Source organism: Corylus avellana, chromosome ca3 (assembly GCF_901000735.1).
Source record: "Corylus avellana chromosome ca3, CavTom2PMs-1.0".
NCBI classification, from domain to species: domain Eukaryota; kingdom Viridiplantae; phylum Streptophyta; class Magnoliopsida; order Fagales; family Betulaceae; genus Corylus; species Corylus avellana.
The window spans coordinates 29,355,431-29,374,364 of record NC_081543.1 but is presented as its reverse complement, the minus strand read 5'-3'; the positions used below and the strand labels follow the sequence as shown (position 1 = coordinate 29,374,364).

At 36.8% G+C, this 18,934-nt stretch overlaps 3 protein-coding genes and 1 non-coding gene across 5 annotated transcripts; 2 read left to right on the top strand and 2 right to left on the bottom strand.

The window, feature by feature from the left end:
• Positions 1–4,746: 4,746 nt before the first annotated feature.
• On the bottom strand, positions 4,747–6,100 carry LOC132175545 (growth-regulating factor 9-like). Its single transcript, XM_059587514.1, has 3 exons — positions 5,824–6,100; positions 5,444–5,725; positions 4,747–5,335 (listed from the first exon to the last, which is right to left on the bottom strand). Exons 1-3 carry the CDS (start codon positions 5,870–5,872, stop codon positions 5,043–5,045), a joined length of 624 nt encoding a protein of 207 aa, XP_059443497.1. The 5' UTR covers positions 5,873–6,100; the 3' UTR covers positions 4,747–5,042.
• Positions 6,101–8,227: 2,127 nt separating this feature from the next.
• Positions 8,228–14,544, top strand: LOC132175169 (uncharacterized). 2 transcript variants are annotated; one of them, XM_059587020.1, is made up of 7 exons: positions 8,233–8,624; positions 9,147–10,813; positions 10,964–11,114; positions 11,205–11,352; positions 11,426–11,671; positions 11,974–12,261; positions 13,574–14,544. In XM_059587020.1, exons 2-6 carry the CDS (start codon positions 9,160–9,162, stop codon positions 12,250–12,252), a joined length of 2,478 nt encoding a protein of 825 aa, XP_059443003.1. In that variant the 5' UTR covers positions 8,233–8,624; positions 9,147–9,159; the 3' UTR covers positions 12,253–12,261; positions 13,574–14,544. The 2 variants fall into 2 exon arrangements, with proteins under 2 accessions (XP_059443004.1, XP_059443003.1); XM_059587021.1 differs by lacking the exon at positions 13,574–14,544 and having other exon boundaries at positions 8,228–8,624; positions 11,436–11,671; positions 11,974–12,061.
• On the bottom strand, positions 8,348–8,421 carry TRNAV-AAC (transfer RNA valine (anticodon AAC)). The gene has a single exon. It is a non-coding gene; the product is annotated as a tRNA-Val (tRNA).
• Positions 14,545–15,353: 809 nt separating the features above from the next.
• On the top strand, positions 15,354–18,047 carry LOC132176558 (geraniol 8-hydroxylase-like). The gene is made up of 2 exons (XM_059588803.1): positions 15,354–16,244; positions 17,442–18,047. Exons 1-2 carry the CDS (start codon positions 15,354–15,356, stop codon positions 18,045–18,047), a joined length of 1,497 nt encoding a protein of 498 aa, XP_059444786.1.
• Positions 18,048–18,934: the final 887 nt, after the last annotated feature.

Genomic DNA, 18,934 nt, shown 5'->3' with positions numbered 1-18,934 from the left:
ATATTATCCAATATATTTAATGTATTAGAGCCAAGATCCTGAGATCAAATCTTGTTTCCGTCAATTTAGCCCCCATTTAAATTAAATATTCTACGTGTTGGGCCTCACTTATTAAAAAGGAAGTTTGAGCCCACACGTGAGGGGGAATGTTAAAGTAATGGTTAAGTGATTAAATTTACCTCTTCCTATAAGCTTAAGCTTTTGGAATAACTGGTGATTTAACAAGCTAAGTTATAAAAAACAATGTCTTTACATTTTTAGCCTGTCTCCTACACGTCTCTACACCCTCCCGAAAGGCCAAGTTTGTTTTTTTTTTTTTCCTTTCTTCCTCGGACAGAAATTGGGGATAATGAAACTATTGTCGAGAAGGAGAGGAAGATGCCGATGCATACACACGAATGTGGGGGAGACTCTGGATTTCAATCTTAACTGTTCAATCTAAGAAAGTTAATATACAGCTCAATCCCATGCTCCAAAATGCACATACCCGACATGGTGCTATGTAAGGGCGTGTGTGCATATGAGAGTGTAGGAGTAAGAATGTGTAGCATTACTCAAAGTTCAATAAAAACGTAAAAAAATTGAAAATGAGCAAAAAATTTGGTCCGGGCCAATACCTTCTCAGCCTGATAGCCAAGAAAGAGATCACTAGATCGGCAATTATTGAAGCAACTCATAACTACCTAGAGAGACACCTAATAACAACAAGGGAGGTCCTAAGGGGTAGTTCAATCGGCTGTGAACTACGCCTCATAAAGTGGAGGTCACTAGTTTGAATCTGCATCCCCCTTCCCTTATGTGAACATGTCAAAAAAAAAAAAAGGGAACTTGAATGTCACAACCGAAAAAATTTCTTTGAAATAAACTGGTATAGGAAATTTCACAGAGTACTTAAAAAATTAATTGAATAAGAACGAAAGCACTTAATTGATACTTATTGACGCAAAGAACATCATAATGACTCCAAGCCACCTTTTTAGGGAGGAGCTCTACTTACAAAATAAAGTAAAAGTTATCAAAAGACCAGCCAGTTCGAAGACCGAAGACACTACAACACCTAAATCAATAAGAGAATAACTTCTATAGGGTCTTGGCACAAACCAAGGCCTTTGTGCCCTCCAATAAGAAGGTGACACATCAGCGTGGAACACTATAACAAAAATATGGTGTTCCACCTAATCTTTTTTAAGAATACTTAAAACAAAACACCTTCTAGAATAACCTTTTCATATTTTTCTCCAAAACCATTCCAGCCACCAACCTGCTGCCAGAGACGCCGCTGGAGACAACACTGGAGACGACGCCGGAGATGATACTGGCTGGGTAAGAACCAAGCTCCTCTTCCCTCTCTTCGGTACCCCTCTCTCTCAATGGCGGCAGTAGAGAAAAAAAAAATTTCTCTGCAAATTTTTCTCTACTGCCGGGCAACAGAGAACAGAGAAAATTTTCTGTTGCCCAGCAGTAGAGAATTTTTTTTCTCTGCTGCCGGGCAATAGAGAACAGAGAAAAAAAAATTTCTCTGTTGCCCGACAGTAGAGAAAAATTTTCCGGGCAACAGAGAAAAATGTTTTCTCTGCTACCAGGCAACAGAGAAAATTTTTTTTCTCTAATGCGGCCGGTGAGAGAGAGGGGCGCCAGAGAGAGGGAGGAGGAGCTTGGTTCTTACCCAGCCGGCATCATCTCCGACGGTAGGTTGGTAGCTGGGGTGGTTTTGAAAAAAAATATGAAAATGTTATTTTAGAAGGTGTTTTGTTTTAGTTATTCTAGAAAAAAGATTAGGTGGAACACCATATTTTTGTTATAGTGTTCCACGCTGACGTGTCGCCTTCTTATTGAAGGGCACAAAGGCCTTGATTTGTGCCAAGACCTTATAGAAGTTATTCTCAATCAATAAAATCCTCACTTAGGGAGAATAATAGCTAGTAAAATTAGATTTAAGAGGAGTAATAGAGTGTCTATGGGGGTAGTAACGCGTAGGGTATATCAAAGAGTGTCATTAGCAGTGGTAGACTGGTAGTCTTAATGTTTGCTTCTCTTAGGCCATTTTGGGCTTTCTTAGTAGCTGGGCCTTAGAGGTAGGATGGTATATAGTATGGTTCTCCAGTAATTCTCAAATTCCTTGAATGACTTGGGCTTATTGTCTGAATTTATCTTGTGAGCTATATGTGGATTTGGCTTACATGCTGGTATTTTAATAACAGCATGTATGCTGTAGTTTAATCAACGGTCAATATTGAATTTCTCAAAATCTCTTTTCATTTTCTCTCTTCTTATTAAATGCTTATAAAAGTAAGTCAACTTTAAAATTCAATCTTAACCGTTGATTAAACTATATCATACACGCTGTTATTAAAATAACAGCATATAAGCCGGATCCGCTATCTGTATCCAGGCCCTCCAATACCATCTCAGATCCCAATGATCTAGTAACCAAAATTTAAAACTCAAGAGTTTAATTGAGAAAGGCCTAAACCATAAGATTATTTTGATATTTTTGCTAAAATCTAACATAAAGAGAACAAAAAGGGAAAAGGGAACGTCAAACAAGAAAATGGTATAGAATCCCTATAGGTTCATTTTGAAAGCATGATCCCACATTGTTGGCCCATAGTGGCCCTCTTTTACCATTCAATTTCTATTTCCCATGTTCCATCAAAAGCCCATTGTTTTATAATCTTCCCTGGTGCAAGTAATAAGAGAGAGGCGCGTGGCACCAACAACTCGACCTTTGAATTAAGTTCATTTTAACAATTTGAGCATCAATCGTAAAAGAATCTATATACAACTTACCTATTAAAGCACTAGCAACGGATGTTTTATATGTCATTTTCTTTCTTATGTTTAAAGAAAATTTCAAAAAAAATCACAAAAACCTATTTATATCAGATTTTCTACATTTAACCAACTATTAACAGTTGTTACAGTATTTCTCAATATGTAGGGGACCAAAAGTGGTTTCCTATATATTATTTTAATATAAATATTTTTCTTTCATCTCTCATCTTTTATCTTTTTGTCATTAATTGAGATTATGCTAAGATTTTGTGAAAAAAAATGAAGGTAAGTGAGGAACTTGTATTTTATATATATATATATATATATATATATATTTTAATGGTATAGAGAAAGGTAATAAAAGTTATTGTGAAATATATTTTCATAGTTGTAAAAAGTAGTTTTATACCCTAAATTCAAGAAAAATTAAAAGGAAATTGCTGCTAATACTCGCAGCAAATTACTAAATATCTCAATCATTCTTTTTATGGTCATGGAGTCTAATCAAGTTACTCAAATCTAGCTAATGTCTATGTGATCTGGGATTGATCCGTGCAATTTGTTTAATCTCAGTAGTATGGAAAACGAACCAAATCAACAACATAAGAAAGACCCAAAAATAAAAAATGTATCCCCAAATTCTAAGGGGTGGCTAACCGCTCCCTCATAATAATTTGTAGTGGTCTGGCCATCCAACTTGTTTGGACAAGGATCCAAATTTAACTTGTTTTGGGGGTGTCTACCACCCCAATTTGCTGGGGTGGCACCAAATTGCCCTTAAAACGAGTTTTTGGACACAGTCCAACCATCACCAAAAAAGTGGTTGACCACTTGTAGCCCGCTTTGAGGGTGGTCGAGCGCCCCCCTTGGGATGGGCTTAATGAGTTTGAACTTTTCTTGCTTTCGCAACCACCAGCTTTGTTGGCCGCATTTTCACTCAACTTTCACTTCATGGTTTCCTTCCGGAGCAATGAGGTGTTAAAAGTCTATTTGGACTAGATTTTTTTGTTGATTTGCTTGTATTCGATTATGTTTTATTTTCTTTTTTCTTCGAAAGAGATATTTGTTGCTTGCAGTTTATTCTGTTGTACTTGAAGAAGAAAAAAAACTCATTGCATACCAATTCAATTCCTAAGAATTGTTGGGGATCTAAATCCAAAATAGGAAATATCACCTCAAATCTTGAGAATTTAATTGAAAATCCAACAATCAATTGACAAAAAAAAAAAAAAACAAACTATATTTTGATATTTTTCCATTTTTGTACTCATGAAATATATGTCCTTGGATTGGATCTTCCCTCCCATTTGGTCACTCACTCGTCGAAAATAATGGTTATCAGAGCTTCTGAATCAACGTGTTTTCTTGCACAGGTATCCAACTTTGGATTGAGATGGCTACAATAACATATAAAAGTATTGCATATAAGCCAAAAATCTTAAAACTCTCGTTCTCCCACATGTTGCCCTCGTCCCCCTTACCATCGCACCGTACTATTAGTCTTCCATCACCACTCTCATTAGAGTGACCAATCATTCTTTTGGTTGGTTGAGGATCGCTGAACCACTTTAGTGACCTCTTGAGGTGGTTCCGGTACTCTAACTAGCCTTTGGGAGTTGTTGCACCACCCCATTTTTTTTTTTTTAATCACAAAGGTTAGGTCGGCTGCTCTATAGGCTAATTATGGATAATCGAACCACCATTTTTTGTTTCAGGCTTACGACCGTTGTTCATCCACTCTAAAGGCTTGTTGGAGGTGGTCAAATCAGACCTGCCGTCACCAGATCATACCGCTATCTCCAAGAAATTCAAGGGGGGTAATTGGTCCCCGCTATTAGAAGTGGTGGCGGGAGATTAGTAATGACGGGGAAGTGGTCAATGAGTGCGTCGGTTAGGCCGGTGAACATGGACCAATGTTAATATGCCATGCTAACGTCTCAGACACTTTAGCAGAACATTAAACACTTACAATAATCAAGTAAATGCTCCTGATATTAATAAGCAACAAACATGTCGGGATCAAAGCTAAAGCTGATCAATATGAAGCCCATGAGGTCCTCCCTCCACCAAACACCACAACATATGACAAAATTGTTTCTCCTTTCTGGGAACAGTCTCAAAATCCCTTGTTCCTAGACAGTTGCACAAATGTAGTCCCCAAACTAATTTATGGAATATACTTTTTACCCAAAAAGAGCATGAACTTTCAACACTGATAAAAGCACTATTTACCTCGAAGAAGTAACAGTCTCTGGAGAGAAAGGCAGTCATGGAGAGAGATCACAGCTGCTGCTGCTGCTATTCACAGAGAGTGAAATGGAGAGGTTGGTGTTTGAGCTTGGAGGAACCCCAGCACTAGTATTTATAGGTTGAGAAGTTTCCACAAGCTTTCTTGAACGCTGGCGGCATCTTTGCATATGCCTCTCGCAGTACTTTTTCTGTGGAACAGCTTCGTTGCTACACCTCCATTTCTTCCCATCTGTTCTTCTACATCTCCCAGGCTCTGGATCGGAATCCATCCTAATTTTTTTGTCCCAAGATAAAGGGCTAGATGACAAAACTTGGGGAATAACATTTTCAAGATTCAGTAAATAAATAAAGCAAAAAAACCCAAATCAAATCGAACAAGATCAGAGATATTGTAGAATGTCATCAATGGAGTACTTACAGCTTGTGTACCCTGGAGGAACCACACCATTGGAACCGCCAAGGGAGGTGACACTCTTCCATATGGGGACAAGAAGATGATAAGGCACGGGAAGCCTAGCTTCCATGTACTTGTAGATAAGTGATTGAAGCTGTAACTCCTGCAGCTGAAAAATGGTGAAACCGCACGATTTCCTGGAATGACTAGACCCATGTCCAAGCTGAAGATTTAGCCCATCTCCTCCAACTGATATGTTGGTGTTCATGTCCCTAACATCACCCCAAATAGGTGGTCCAATCCCAACTAACAACACAAAAACAAAAAAACAAAACAAAAAATGGGGATTGAAATTCAGGTTTTATAAATTAAAAGCAGCAGAACAATTGTGAGAGAATGAGTACCAGAATTTTCTAAACGGGCAATCTTGCAAGGTGGGGTTGGGAAATCCATGTCAAAGAACAGAGCAAGAACAGAGTAAGACTATAATACTCTGCAATGGCAGCAGCAATAGAAGAGCCAAAAGGGTGTCCGAGGGAAGGGCCAAAAGGTGACTGTAGCTTCGACAACACGCGTACCAGTTGCCTTGTTTGCGCTCCAATCCAAGACAAGCATATAGAACAGAGAATGAAGGAGAGAGAGAGAGAGAGAGAGAGAGAGAGAGTTGGTGAGAGATGAGATTGGGGAGAGTGGGGAGACATCAAGTCTTGTGAAAGTGTCAGATTATGAGCAGAAGATAGCAGAAGCAAGCGCGTCGTCAGGGCATGACAAGTTGATGCAGAACCCCACAATTGAAGCTGATGTCATTGTCTGATGACAAGTAGGCCCGTCTCTGAGGGAGGGATCATGGCGTTTTTTGCAGTCTCATTGCTTAGTTTAATGTGACTCCCACTTTGATAAGGATAAGCCAGGCTCAGCAGTTGCTCCAACTATAACAGCCCCACCCAGCAGCTGCAAGGCAAATTAGAAACTGACCACTTGTTGAGAAGAAATGTTACATGCCCCAAAGTTCAGAATTCCTAACAAAATCTTATAATAATGAGTGATTCAAAATCTAATCATAATTTTCATTTTGTTTAGACCAAATGAGCTAGGCTAGTGTTTACTTTGACCTTTCAAATAGTGCTTTTTTAAAAATTTACTTCTTCTTTTTCTTTTTTTTTACCGATAATAAATCGCAATTTTTTTAATACACTTTTCACTATTTTATTTAAATATGTGTTTTTGAATTACTAGTTTTCATATCTCAATTGATAAATGAATGCATTTTGTAGCTGAAACTTCAACTTGTCCAAAATTACTTGATTCATAGTTGTCATTGTCTTAGGCCAGATTCTATTAATTAAAATTAGAGCGATGTTACTTTTCGATTTTTCTTTTTTCTATTAAAAAAAATAGAATGAACTGACCAGAATAGCTACTCTATTTAGATGTGACTATAGTAGCACATATCTTTTGGTTCTTCGCTAAAAACATTTGACAAAATTGGTCTAAACAGTGAAAACCGCAAATGCTCTCTTAAACCCCGTTGAAATCACAGTCTAATCGAGCCCCATCAGGACATTAGTGGAACTTAAGGTAGTTTACACAAATTAAGCATAATAATTCTTATTACAGGAGTCAAATTCATACCCTAGTGTTTACCCAACTATATAGAGATTGTCTTAACATCATTGAACTATCAAAGTACTTTCCAAACTTATTTGTCACACTTATTGTATATCAATTGACTAAAAGTCACATAAAACACGTCATTAACTAACATTAAATGAACTTGAAGAAGAGTAGCATTACTATTACCGTTTAAATTAACTTGGTGTGAGTAACAAACGGTGTGCACCTCCTGTTGGTTGTGTAAAAGCTAATTAGGACGTAGTGATTGACAAACATCATGGGAGGATTGGCATTGGTGTGGTGGTTCGGGATTCAAGGGGTGATATAGTTGTGGCAAGAAGTCTCACTAAATATGGATTTGTTGAACCACTAGCGGGAGAGATAATGGCAACTTATGTTCCAGTTAGTTTGTGTTATGAAATGGAAGGGCATGTCATCATTTTTGAAGGAGATGCATTTCAAGTAGTGACTGCAGTGCATTCGGAGGAGCAAAATTGGAGCAGTAATGGGCACCTTATAGATGATATGAAGATGCTTTTACAATCTATTCCGCAATGAAGATGTTGTCATGTCTCTCAAGATGCTAATTACGAAGCTCACAATTTAGCAAAGGTGGCTATCCACCAAGTCATAGATCATACATGGAAATATGTTATTCTTGACTGTATCCGTGATGTAATTTTGATGGAGGAACTTGCTCTGATTAATATAAGTTACAACTTTATTGTAAAAAAAAAAATTAACTTGGGATTAAGTAAAGTTGGCTGGGGTGTGCAGAGACCAAATTGATTTTCTTAGTAATTAGTTAATTGATGGAGGAAAAAAGCTATTAATACCTTAATGATCCTCACCTACTTGTCTTATCACCCATGACCAGCAACATCCCAGATCTACTAAACCCCACCAGAGCAATTTCATGGAGTGAAAGAAGAGAACCATAAAGCTCCATGACCAGGGGGTGCCCCAGAAATCAATTGCCTGCAATTGCTATAAACAATTGGTTGTTACTTTTATGTTTATCTATAATCTCTCAGGAAAAAAATTACTGAGGTCAAAAAACAATAATAATAATAATAATAATAATAAAAAGACTTTCATCTATGGTGTCCCTTCCTTCTGTTTAGCTCCTTCAAATTGTGGGGTTTGAAAAAAAATTAAAAATTTTAAAAATATAGTTAATAAAACAGTTAAAAATTTAATAAAATTGTGAAAGAGTGCGAAAACATATCCCAAATAAAAACTCTCTGCAAAATTTTACCTTATCGTAATAATCTGAGAAAAAGGAAGATAAGGAATTAAAACTCCGAACAGATTTGGCGTCGCCCGGGCTCGAACCGGAGACCTTCAGTGTGTTAGACTGACGTGATAACCAACTACACCACGACACCAGCTGAGAAGCCTGTGAATTGGCAAAAGGAGAAACCCAAGGCGGTTTAAGCAATCCATCTTCAAGTATTTCTGCGAGAAGTTTCCGAGTTCTAAATACGAGCTAAACGGTCTTTTTTGCTTTGAGATTTGTGTCTCTCTTTTCCCACCAATTGGAAGCAATTCGGACAAAACCCAGAAAAAGTTCCCCAGAATAATCTCAAAGGTATGTTTTTTCTTTTTTCGCTTGATTTCTCTGTTTTGTGGTAATCATGTACCTTCATGTCCGTTCTGGTTCTAGTGTTTCTGGGTTGCTCTTGTCTTTTATAAAGTTTGTTTATTTTCTGCTTTTCAAATTGGTTTATACGAGTGTGTTTGTGCTTATTTCATTTGATGATGGAAAGCATTGCAATATTTCATATGCTTCTGAAGCTTCCTGAGCATAATAGTTCTTTAACAAGATGAATGGAAAAAAAACCCAAATAGTAATATCTTTGCCCACCTTGCACCATTCCAGAAGAGTGATTCTGTTGTCAAGGCACAAATACAGATATTCGTATTTTGTTTCATATAATATGTTGAATTTGTAAATTATTCTGGGAATATAATCGCTTCGCTCTAAAATTCAACCAACTTTACCCGTAGGGAACATTGAGGATTTTGATATCTTTATATTTGATAATTATAGCCCTTTGATATTTGTATGAGGATGAGTAATGGTGTGTTATTTTTTTTTTTTTTTTGCCAGTTGGAAACTGGAAATGGCTAAAGAAGCTAATACCCTTTTCCTTGAAGAATGGCTGAGAAGCATTAGTGGCAGTAGCAGCAACATCAGCTCCACTAACTCCTCTTCCTCATCGGCCCGAGCTATTATTCAAGCTTGGGCGGAGCTCAGGGACTCCCTTCAACACCAATCATTTCGTCCCCATCACCTCCAGTCTTTGAAAACCCTCCTTAACTCTCAAACGTCTCTTCATGTTGCCGACCCACAAGCAAAGATTGTCCTTTCTATTATTTCCTCTCCAAACCTCTCTCTTCCACATGAATCATATCCTCTCTTTCTCAGGCTTCTTTATATCTGGGTCAGGAAATCCTTCAAACCCTCTTCGCTTCTCGTTGATTCTGCCGTGCTGGTCCTCTCTCACCTTTATAATGCTCAATTTGGTCTTAGGAAGAGTCCTCTCTTCTTCTCTGAAGGTGTTCTCCTTCTGGGTGCATTTTCTTTTGTGCCTGCTGCGTCTGAAGGCTCTAAAACAGTTTGCTTGGATATGCTCTGTAGGCTGTTGGAAGAGGACTACCAATTGATTGGTTCATCCGGAGAACTTATTCCGGATGTTCTTGCAGGAATTGGGTATGCTTTATCTTCTTCTGTGAATGTTCATTATGTTAGAATTTTAGATTCTCTATTTGGAATTTGGGGAAAAGAAGGTGGGCCTCGTGGTAGTGTTTCTGATGGGCTCATGATTCTGCATTTGACCGAGTGGGTGTTGTCTGGTTTGATCAATTTCCGATCTTTTGAGAAAGTTAACGTTTTTGCCCACGAGACTCTACAGACTTCAAAGGCAAACTATGTTCCGTTTGTGATTGTCATGGCTGCAGCAGGAGTGCTGAGGGTTCTCAATAGATCCACGAGTGGTCTGGGACTAGAGACTGTTTCCAGACTAAGGATTTCTGCAGAGGATCGAATTGAATCTGTAGCACAAGATATTATCTCTAGAACTTGTGTTACTAATAAAGATTATGATCTCACAAACTGTCTTTTACTACAATGTGTTTCATTAGCTCTGGCTCGAAGTGGCTTGGTGTCTTCCCGTGCCCCTCTGCTTCTGTGCCTTGCTTCTGCATTGTTGACTGAAATCTTTCCCTTACGTCGTTTATATGCAAAAGTACTAGACTTCCCACATGGCAATTTGGCTAGACTGGGGCATGATGAGGTCAAAAAACATTTGAACAGTGTCCCTTTTAAGGAAGCAGGGGCCATAACAGGTGTTTTCTGCAACCAGTATGTTTCAATAGATGAAGAGAATAAAGGTGTGGTTGAGAATCTTATATGGGATTACTGTCAAGATATTTACTTGGGGCATCGCCGGGCAGCTTTGATTCTTCGAGGTAAAGAGGATGAATTACTTGGGGATATGGAGAAAATTGCTGAATCTGCTTTCCTTATGGTTGTACTTTTTGCTCTGGCTATCACAAAATACAAGTTGAATTCAAAATCCACCCTGGACACGCACAAGGACATATCAGTACGCATACTAGTTTCGTTTTCTTGTTTAGAGTATTTTCGGCGTATTCGTTTACCAGAGTATATGGATACAATTCGAGGGGTTATTGTGAGTGTTCAGGAGAATGAATCTGCCTGTGTCTCTTTTGTGGAATCTATGCCTTCTTACATGGACTTGACAAATGGTCCAGGTATTGATTATCTGCCATTTTAACTGTAGTTCATGATTAATTTTTTCTCTCATTTTGAGGTCTCTAATGAGTCTCTATAACCCCACCCCTAGTTGATTTTCATATGTAGATATTTTTGTCCTTAATAAAATTTATATTCTTGTTTTGCAGACTTTTCCTACTCGCAGAAAATGGAATATCTATGGTACATGGATGATGTTCAAACTGCTCGCATGTTGTTTTACCTGCGTGTCATTCCAACTTGTATTGAACGTGTGCCCTGCTTTGTTCTTAGGAAGGGGGTAGCTTCAACTATGTTCTTGTATCCTTAAACTAAACAACCCAATTTTATGAGAAACTCTACTTTTATGAATCATGGTGAACGTTTTGCTTCCTTATTAAATGCAATTAGATATATGGGACATCCAAATGGAAAAGTAGCTCGAAGCTCACATTCCATGTTTGCGGCATTCATGTCCTCAGGGAAGGATTCTGATCCAGATGAAAGAGTATCATTAAAGGAGCAGCTTGTTTTCTATTACATGCAGAGATCTCTATCGGTATCAAAACTATTGAAAACCATATCATGAGCTTGATCATCAAATGTTGGGTACTAACTTTGATGTAATGCAGGGATATCCAGGCATCACTCCTTTTGAGGGTGTGGCTTCCGGAGTTGCAGCCTTGGTTCGGAACCTTCCTGCTGGAAGTCCTGCCATATTTTATTGTATCCATAGTCTTGTGGAAAAAGGCGGTGAGCTCTGTAGTGACTTCTTCACTCAAGAGGCTGATATGCGGAAGAATTGGCACGGAGAGTCAGAGCCTTGCAAGAAAATCCTAGACTTGCTTCTACGTCTTATTTCCCTCGTTGATATACAGGTCATTTTCTTTTTATTTAATTCATGTCCTTTTCCCATAAAATTCTACTGTTGATTCTCTCCTTTGTTTCTGTTTACATGTGAATAGTAGGACATCTCTAGTTCAATGATATCCTACTTCAAAATAACTGCTATGATTCGAAGGAAGATATTTGCAATTGACTTAAGCTATATGTAATGAACATTGAATATCATATGTTGGAAGTGCTTGAAATAGACAATGTAGAAAAGTACTTGCACCATCTTGTCTGTTCACTCCAATTGCTAAATTTACTAATATTTCCATTTGCTTATTTTGGCCAGGTGCTACCAGACTTGATGAAGTTGTTGGCACAGTTGATCGTCCAGTTACCTGAGGATGGCAAGAATATGGTTCTTAATGAGTTATATTCACAGGTTGCAGAGTCTGATGATGTTACACGCAAGCCCACTTTAGTTTCATGGCTGCAGTCACTGTCTTACCTTTGTGCTCAATCTACAAGTCAAAGTGCCACCTCTAGAGGGGTGGAAAAAGATGTAAATATGACTTCTGCAGGGAGTGCAGACTCATTAAGCCTGAGTAGACCAAATGCCCGACTCTGAGACATTGAGGTGCAGATTTTGGATTACCCCTCCTCTCCTTTTAATGAACTCTCATATCTTAATTATATGTGCTGCTGGTGCTGGTTGCTGAATATTTCAGTTTGTTTTAGGAGCGATATAGAGAAATATGAACTCGCACAAGTTATTTTCTTGTTCATCTTAATAATGCAATAAATACATCAATCACTTGCAGTTTCTACATATCCATAATTCCCCATTCATCTCAACTAGTTAGTTAAAAAAAATTTCATATACACTGGCTTTTCTGTGTATTCATCTTTCTTGCTGGAAATAAATATGTGAAATCCATGTGCCAATCTCAAGAAGCCCAAAATTCTGAGGGTATAAATTTATTAGTAGATTGCAGATGGAAGTCATACATAATAGAAGAAAGATATGAGGGGGGCCATCTTGTAGACTGTTTTGCCTGCAGAGAAGGAAATATATGGTGCAAATACGGCTTTCTTATCTTTTTGTTCTTCACTTTGAGGTCAATTGTTATGATAAAAACTTCTACTTGGTGTGCTATTCAGGAAGCTAGTGTACTCACTGCTTCAACTGTATTCTTTGTCCTGTTAGGATCCAAGAGGAGAAGTGTTATCTTTTAGATTGTGGGAAATGTTGGTCCACTATAGAAATAGATTCACTGGAAATTTCAATTGAGATAGAAAAGCTTTTCGGATTCTGTATATGAGTCATTTGGATTTATTTGATGGTTTTAATCACAATGGTAGGAAGCTACTGTTAGTGCAGGTCAGTCTCAGTTGCATCTAAATATCGCTATTGAACTTGAGTTTGGTCATCATAGATTAATCATGAATTTTGTTCTGCAAGTGAACTCCTTCATATTCTAGGATGACCCTTTCAAACATATGGCTTGTGTGCTTACTTTTGTGCTTTAAACTGTGTTTTTTTTTTTCTTCCACTATATTCATATTGTAAAAGTGGCCGATGCTACTGCTCAAAAACTGCACTTAGCAAAGAGTAAGTTGTTGTGCAAGTTGTGTTCAGGGACGGACCTATGGAGAGGGCCAAGTATTGGTAATTTTTTTTTTCTTGAGCCCACTTATTGATATTTAGATATTATATTAGTTAGGTAGTTGTCCACCTGGTCGCCACCTGTACTATGGTTGCATATACTTTCATCCATTTACAGATACAAAGGAACTATGTTCCCTGTGCATTTTATGTAGTTATATATACTAAGACATATAGGAAGTATGCACACAATGAGTTTTCAAATATACTTGAAACACAAAGGAAAATCTGTCACAGCACTTCATTGCTGCAGGAATTTATAAACCTTTGATGACACTTGCAGAGTTACTCCAGAATCTGCTATCATGTCAGAAGCTCAACAAGAGGTCAAGAAAGAAGAATCAGATATTACTCGAGTCTCCAATACTTGCAGGCGATTGTGGAGAAACTTCCCTTATTTAACTGAAGCAAACAAATGTGGAGATCTGCAGTTATGTGGTCTCAAAGCACACGGGAAAACCCCAACTCTTATTCCCTATAGGTTTTCAGGGTTGGAGATTGGTGTCAGGCGAGTTTTTGAGTTGTTTTCATTTGGTGCAGGCCAGTGATTCTACTTGGATTTCCCTTAGCCTTCTTGATATGATTTGCTTGATGGGAAGCCTGAAAATATATAGGATGAAACAAGAGGAGATGGACTTGGAGGATGACTGTTAGATATTTGCAGAAGTCTCAGCTCCCACATTCTATTTGCATCCATGTTGTTAATCACAGATTAATGAGAATATAAGCAAAAATGTGCTTTTGGAATAAAGTTCGTACTCTTTGGACACTAATATAATTCCTGTTGCCTTACTTTAGTTAAAGGTGCTCCGCTGTTTTGGTTCACTGTAATCAATGGAGGACTTGAAGTCTTCAAATGAAGTATGAAGAAAATAAAGCTATGATGCAGAACTAGGCAGTTGCCTACTAGGATTCGAAAAAAGCTCATTTCTAGCTCAATCCAATCATGGTCCCAAGACCTTGCTTCATGAATTGCATTGGGACCTCTTTAGATGCATTCGACAAGAAAAGTTTTTCAGGGTTGAATGATGAGCTGTAGAAGTTGCTTTATTTGTATAAAGAAACTTAATACACTGAATGAGGGATATGCCATGTGCCATATTATATATACTTCCTTCCTTTGTAAAACTCCAAACTAAGTCGGAAGAAATTTCATCAATTCAGTATGTTGAATTGATATTTGTATTTAGAACATGTGATTTTTATATGTATTTTTAATTATATAAAAATGCATGTGAGAATTAGATTCTCTAATGACACCTTAGTTTAGTTTAATAGATTTGGATAAAAGAATTTTTTCCAACCTGATTTGCAGAAAAAAACTGTCAATTTGTAGGATATTGGAACAACCTTGCTGACAAGCATATAAATTGGCATAAAATGTGGCCAAATAGTGAAGATGAGTGTTACACATCCCAAATTTTTTTTCTAAAAATTAGTTTTCAAATGATGTGTCACTATCTTATGAGATTTATTATTTTGGAAAGTGTGTCACTAACTCATGAGATGGTGACACATCATTTGGAAACAACTTTTGAAAATTAAGTTTAGGGATGTCTAGCATTTTCCGATAGGTAAATCCAGTGGATTTGTTGGTTGAAATTCTAAAATATAAATACTACAAATATATAGGCCAAACAAGAGAGTCATCTGCATTATATTTCAACATTTTCTCTGGTTCAAAGATTATGATTCGATTCGATTCTCTTTATTGTATTTTTGCGTAGCGATAACTTGAACAACTTTTGTATAACCGATGCATAATGGCTATGAACGTGAAAAATGAGTTCCATTAGTTTCTGCTTAAAATTGTTGACGTGGGTGACGTGGGTGGGACTCAAGAGTCGAGGGTTTGTCTCCTCCAAGCTGGTGGTTTAAGGAAGTTTCAAATAAACTAGTCTTCTTCAGATGGAGCTAAATAGAAAGAAACAAAATAGATGTCATCGTCAGGCTTCTCTTTTCCACCGAATTTTGATTGGTATCGATAAAGGAAGAAGAGTAGCAGTCTTGTTTTTCCCATGCCTTCATTCTTTCTTCTGTGAGATTTTAGAGTTGAGAGAGAGATGGATTTCTTGAGCTGTGTAATTGCTCTTTGCCTCACCTGGATCTTAATCAAAACCTTCCATATTATTCCTATAACCAAACCAAATCACAGAAAGCTTCCACCTGGTCCAAACCCATTTCCAATAATAGGAAATCTCTTAGAACTCGGTGATAAACCCCACAAGTCCCTATCCGAGCTTGCCAAGGCTCATGGCGCCATAATGACCCTAAAACTGGGCAGATTAACCACAATAGTCATCTCTTCAGCAGACATGGCCAAAGAAATCCTCCAAAAACATGACCAACTCTTGTCCAACCGAACCATCCCGGATGCACTCCGAGCCCACGAACATGGCGTGTTCAGCTTGGCATGGCAACCCGTTTCAAGTCAGTGGAGAAACCTTCGCAAAATAAGCAACATCCAGCTATTCTCCAACACAGCACTTGACGCCAATAAAGATATCCGGTGGAAGAAAGTGCAAGAGCTCCTCGCCGAAACCCGACAAAGCAGCCTAACCGGTGAGGCTGTGGAAATCGGTAGAGCGGCCTTCAAGACTTCGCTCAATTTGTTATCAAACACCATTCTTTCGGTTGATTTTGCAGACCCGAATTCTGATGCGGCTAGAAAGTTCAAGGAGATCGTGTGGAATATCATGGAAGAGGCAGGGAAACCCAACGTAGCAGATTATTTTCCTTTGCTTCAGAAGTTGGACCCCCAAGGGATAAGGCGGCGCATGACAGTTAACTTTGGGAAGATGATAGATCTCTTTTCCCGCATGATTAACGAACGTTTGCAGTTGAGAAAAGTGTCTGGTTTTATCACGAACGGTGATATGTTAGATACCCTTCTCAACATCAGTGAAGAAAACATTGAAAAGATGAACAAGACCACAATGGAGCATTTCTTCTTGGTCAGTATAATTACTCTTTGTTCTTCTTCTGTGATTTGTTTCATTTCTAGTAGTCATCTATTTACTTTGATTTGGATGAATATGCAGTTGTGATATCACAACATAGAATAATTGAAAGGAATTATTTTATGATTAAGATTAGATTTCAGATATTTTTATGTTGACATATAATTTTTAATAAAGATGATCGAAAGAAGTTTTATTAACAAAAGATGAAAGTAGAAATAAAAAAAAAACTTCAATCATATGTTCTAATATACACAAAGCATCATCATCTGCTAAACTCTAGTTGAGTTGTTAACTCCTATTGAACCGACATCCTTAATATGGATTAATTAAACCATTTCTAACACTGGAATTATATATAGGAATTATGCATCTCTTGGCTTTATTTTCTACTAATTGAGTTGAAGTTCCCCAATTGAACAAAATCACTAATTTGGACTAAAACCACCAAATCATTGTTACTAATGTCTTTGATGTGACTTCACTTTCTCTCAAATCACCCACTGCCTTCTTTTCTGTATTGTATTAATTTTAGAATCAAATTTGGTTTTTTATTTTTTATTTTTTTATTTGTACTTTATCTTTAGAATGTAAATGTAGACTTATTAAAATCAACCACGTAAAATTTTGATACTTTTTTGCGAATAAAAAACTAATTTGTCGGAACAATTTTTGAATGTGGGATTAGGACACTCGTCAATTATATTTAACTAAAATTTAATTAAGGTTTACATTTTTTTTTTTTAATTTTAACTATTAACTTTTTTCAAAACATCTGCATTCCACTAAGATTTCAATTATACACTTTTACTTTTTCATTTAAAATACTAATTTTTATCTACTCCCACCATCTCCAATGAAGAAAGAGAATTATATATATTCATTTTTTTATAAGTACAATTATGCATTGTTGGGATTTGCTGAGCTGTTTGAGCATTGTTGCAGCTCAGCAAATCCTTAGCTATCAAAACTAACCGGATGTGGAGCATTTTTGAGAATATTTTGCTGCATAAAATTATTTTGACTACCTCAATGTGAATGCTAATAATTAGGAAGTACACTTCTTCGGGCTTCTCTTCTTTCTAATGCAAGTTTCACTAGAACTTCAGGCAAGTTTGAACATCGTATTTCTACCAAAAAAACAGAAAAACACAAAAAAAGCTAAACTAACTTTCAGTTCTTATTATTTAGGATCTATTTGCTGCCGGTACCGATACAACTTCAGCAACATTGGAATGGGCGATGGCAGAGTTACTCCGCAACCCAGAGGCACTATCAAAAGCCAAAACAGAGCTGCAACAAGTAATCGGTGAAGGTCACCTGGTTGAGGAATCAGATATTGCTCGTTTACCTTACTTACAAGCAATAGTAAAAGAAACATTACGGCTGCACCCGGCAATTCCTTTGTTACTCCCTAGGAAAGCTGAAGAAGATGTAGAAATCAATGGCTATATTATTCCAAAGGGTGCACAAGTGCTAGTGAATGCATGGGCTATAGGCCGAGACCCGAGCTTTTGGGAGAAGGCAAATTCATTTCTACCGGAGAGGTTCTTGGGCTCAGAAATTGATGTCAAAGGCCGAAACTTCGAGCTTATACCCTTCGGCGGTGGAAGGAGAATATGTCCAGGTTTACCATTGGCAATGAGAATGTTGCACTTGATGTTGGGTTCTCTTATCCACACCTTTAATTGGAAGATTGAAGATGGAGTTAAACGTGAGGATATGAACATGGATGATAAGTTTGGCATCACTTTACAGATGGCTCATCCTCTAAGAGCTGTTCCTATTCCGCTCTAAAATTTGTTGAAGACTTCACTTTGTCGTGTATATATATATATATATATATATATATATATTTGAACGAATAAAACTATATTGTGGTTAGGACAATTTAGAGTGGAATAAAGTCTGTTACAACATTATATATACTACTTTTTTTCTTTTTTTTTTTTTTTTTTTTTAAATTAGCATCTGTTGGGTGTATTGTAGTATAATTTGGTGGAAAAACAACATTCGTATTTGGCTAGTTAAATTAACTAAGCTTTTTGTTGAGTGCTACAGTACTTAACAAAGAGTAATATTATATATTCCACTCTTATATCATCTATATTTTACTGGACTCATGTGGCACTATCCAATAATTAGTTTTTTTTTTTTTTTTTTTTTTAAATGTTGATGAATCGAAGAGCTAATAAACACAGCTATGTCAACCCAAAAAATTAAAAATAAGATAGTGGTATAGTATATAGTTAGCATTATGCTAATAAATATTGTAGTAGTCAACAAAGTAGAAAAAATAAAATTTTTATTCCTCGTTCTCTCTTCTCTTAAATGTAGTTGAAGTGATTTTTATAAAGAGAGAACCCAATACAATAAAATAAATATTTATATAGAGTAGACAAAGATTTATATAGTAGAATGTGCTCTGTTTTTTTATTTTTTATTTTTTATTTTAAAAATAAATAGTTAAAATAAACAATAGCTAAAATTTAGTTAAAATTTAGAGAGTATGATGTGAATGCTCTAAATCTTAAAAAAATTATTACAAAAATTACATTAGAAATTGCTTACAAAGTCTAGATCAACCTTTATCAAGGAGCAATTTGCAGTTTGTTTGTTTGTTTATTTGTTTGTTTTTTTTTTTTTTGATAAATAAAAATGAAAAATCAAATACTACTATCGAC

Coding starts and splice junctions, on each gene's coding strand:
- LOC132175545 (XM_059587514.1), bottom strand. CDS start 5,872: ATGGATTTCCCAACCCCACCTTGCAAGATTGCCCGTTTAGAAAATTCT. Junction 5,726..5,823: donor TGCCCGTTTAGAAAATTCTG/GTACTCATTCTC, acceptor TTGTGTTGTTAG/TTGGGATTGGACCACCTATT. Junction 5,336..5,443: donor TCCTCCAGGGTACACAAGCT/GTAAGTACTCCA, acceptor TTATTCCCCAAG/TTTTGTCATCTAGCCCTTTA.
- LOC132175169 (XM_059587020.1), top strand. CDS start 9,160: ATGGCTAAAGAAGCTAATACCCTTTTCCTTGAAGAATGGCTGAGAAGC. Junction 10,814..10,963: donor GGACTTGACAAATGGTCCAG/GTATTGATTATC, acceptor CTTGTTTTGCAG/ACTTTTCCTACTCGCAGAAA. Junction 11,672..11,973: donor TTTCCCTCGTTGATATACAG/GTCATTTTCTTT, acceptor TATTTTGGCCAG/GTGCTACCAGACTTGATGAA.
- LOC132176558 (XM_059588803.1), top strand. CDS start 15,354: ATGGATTTCTTGAGCTGTGTAATTGCTCTTTGCCTCACCTGGATCTTA. Junction 16,245..17,441: donor CAATGGAGCATTTCTTCTTG/GTCAGTATAATT, acceptor CTTATTATTTAG/GATCTATTTGCTGCCGGTAC.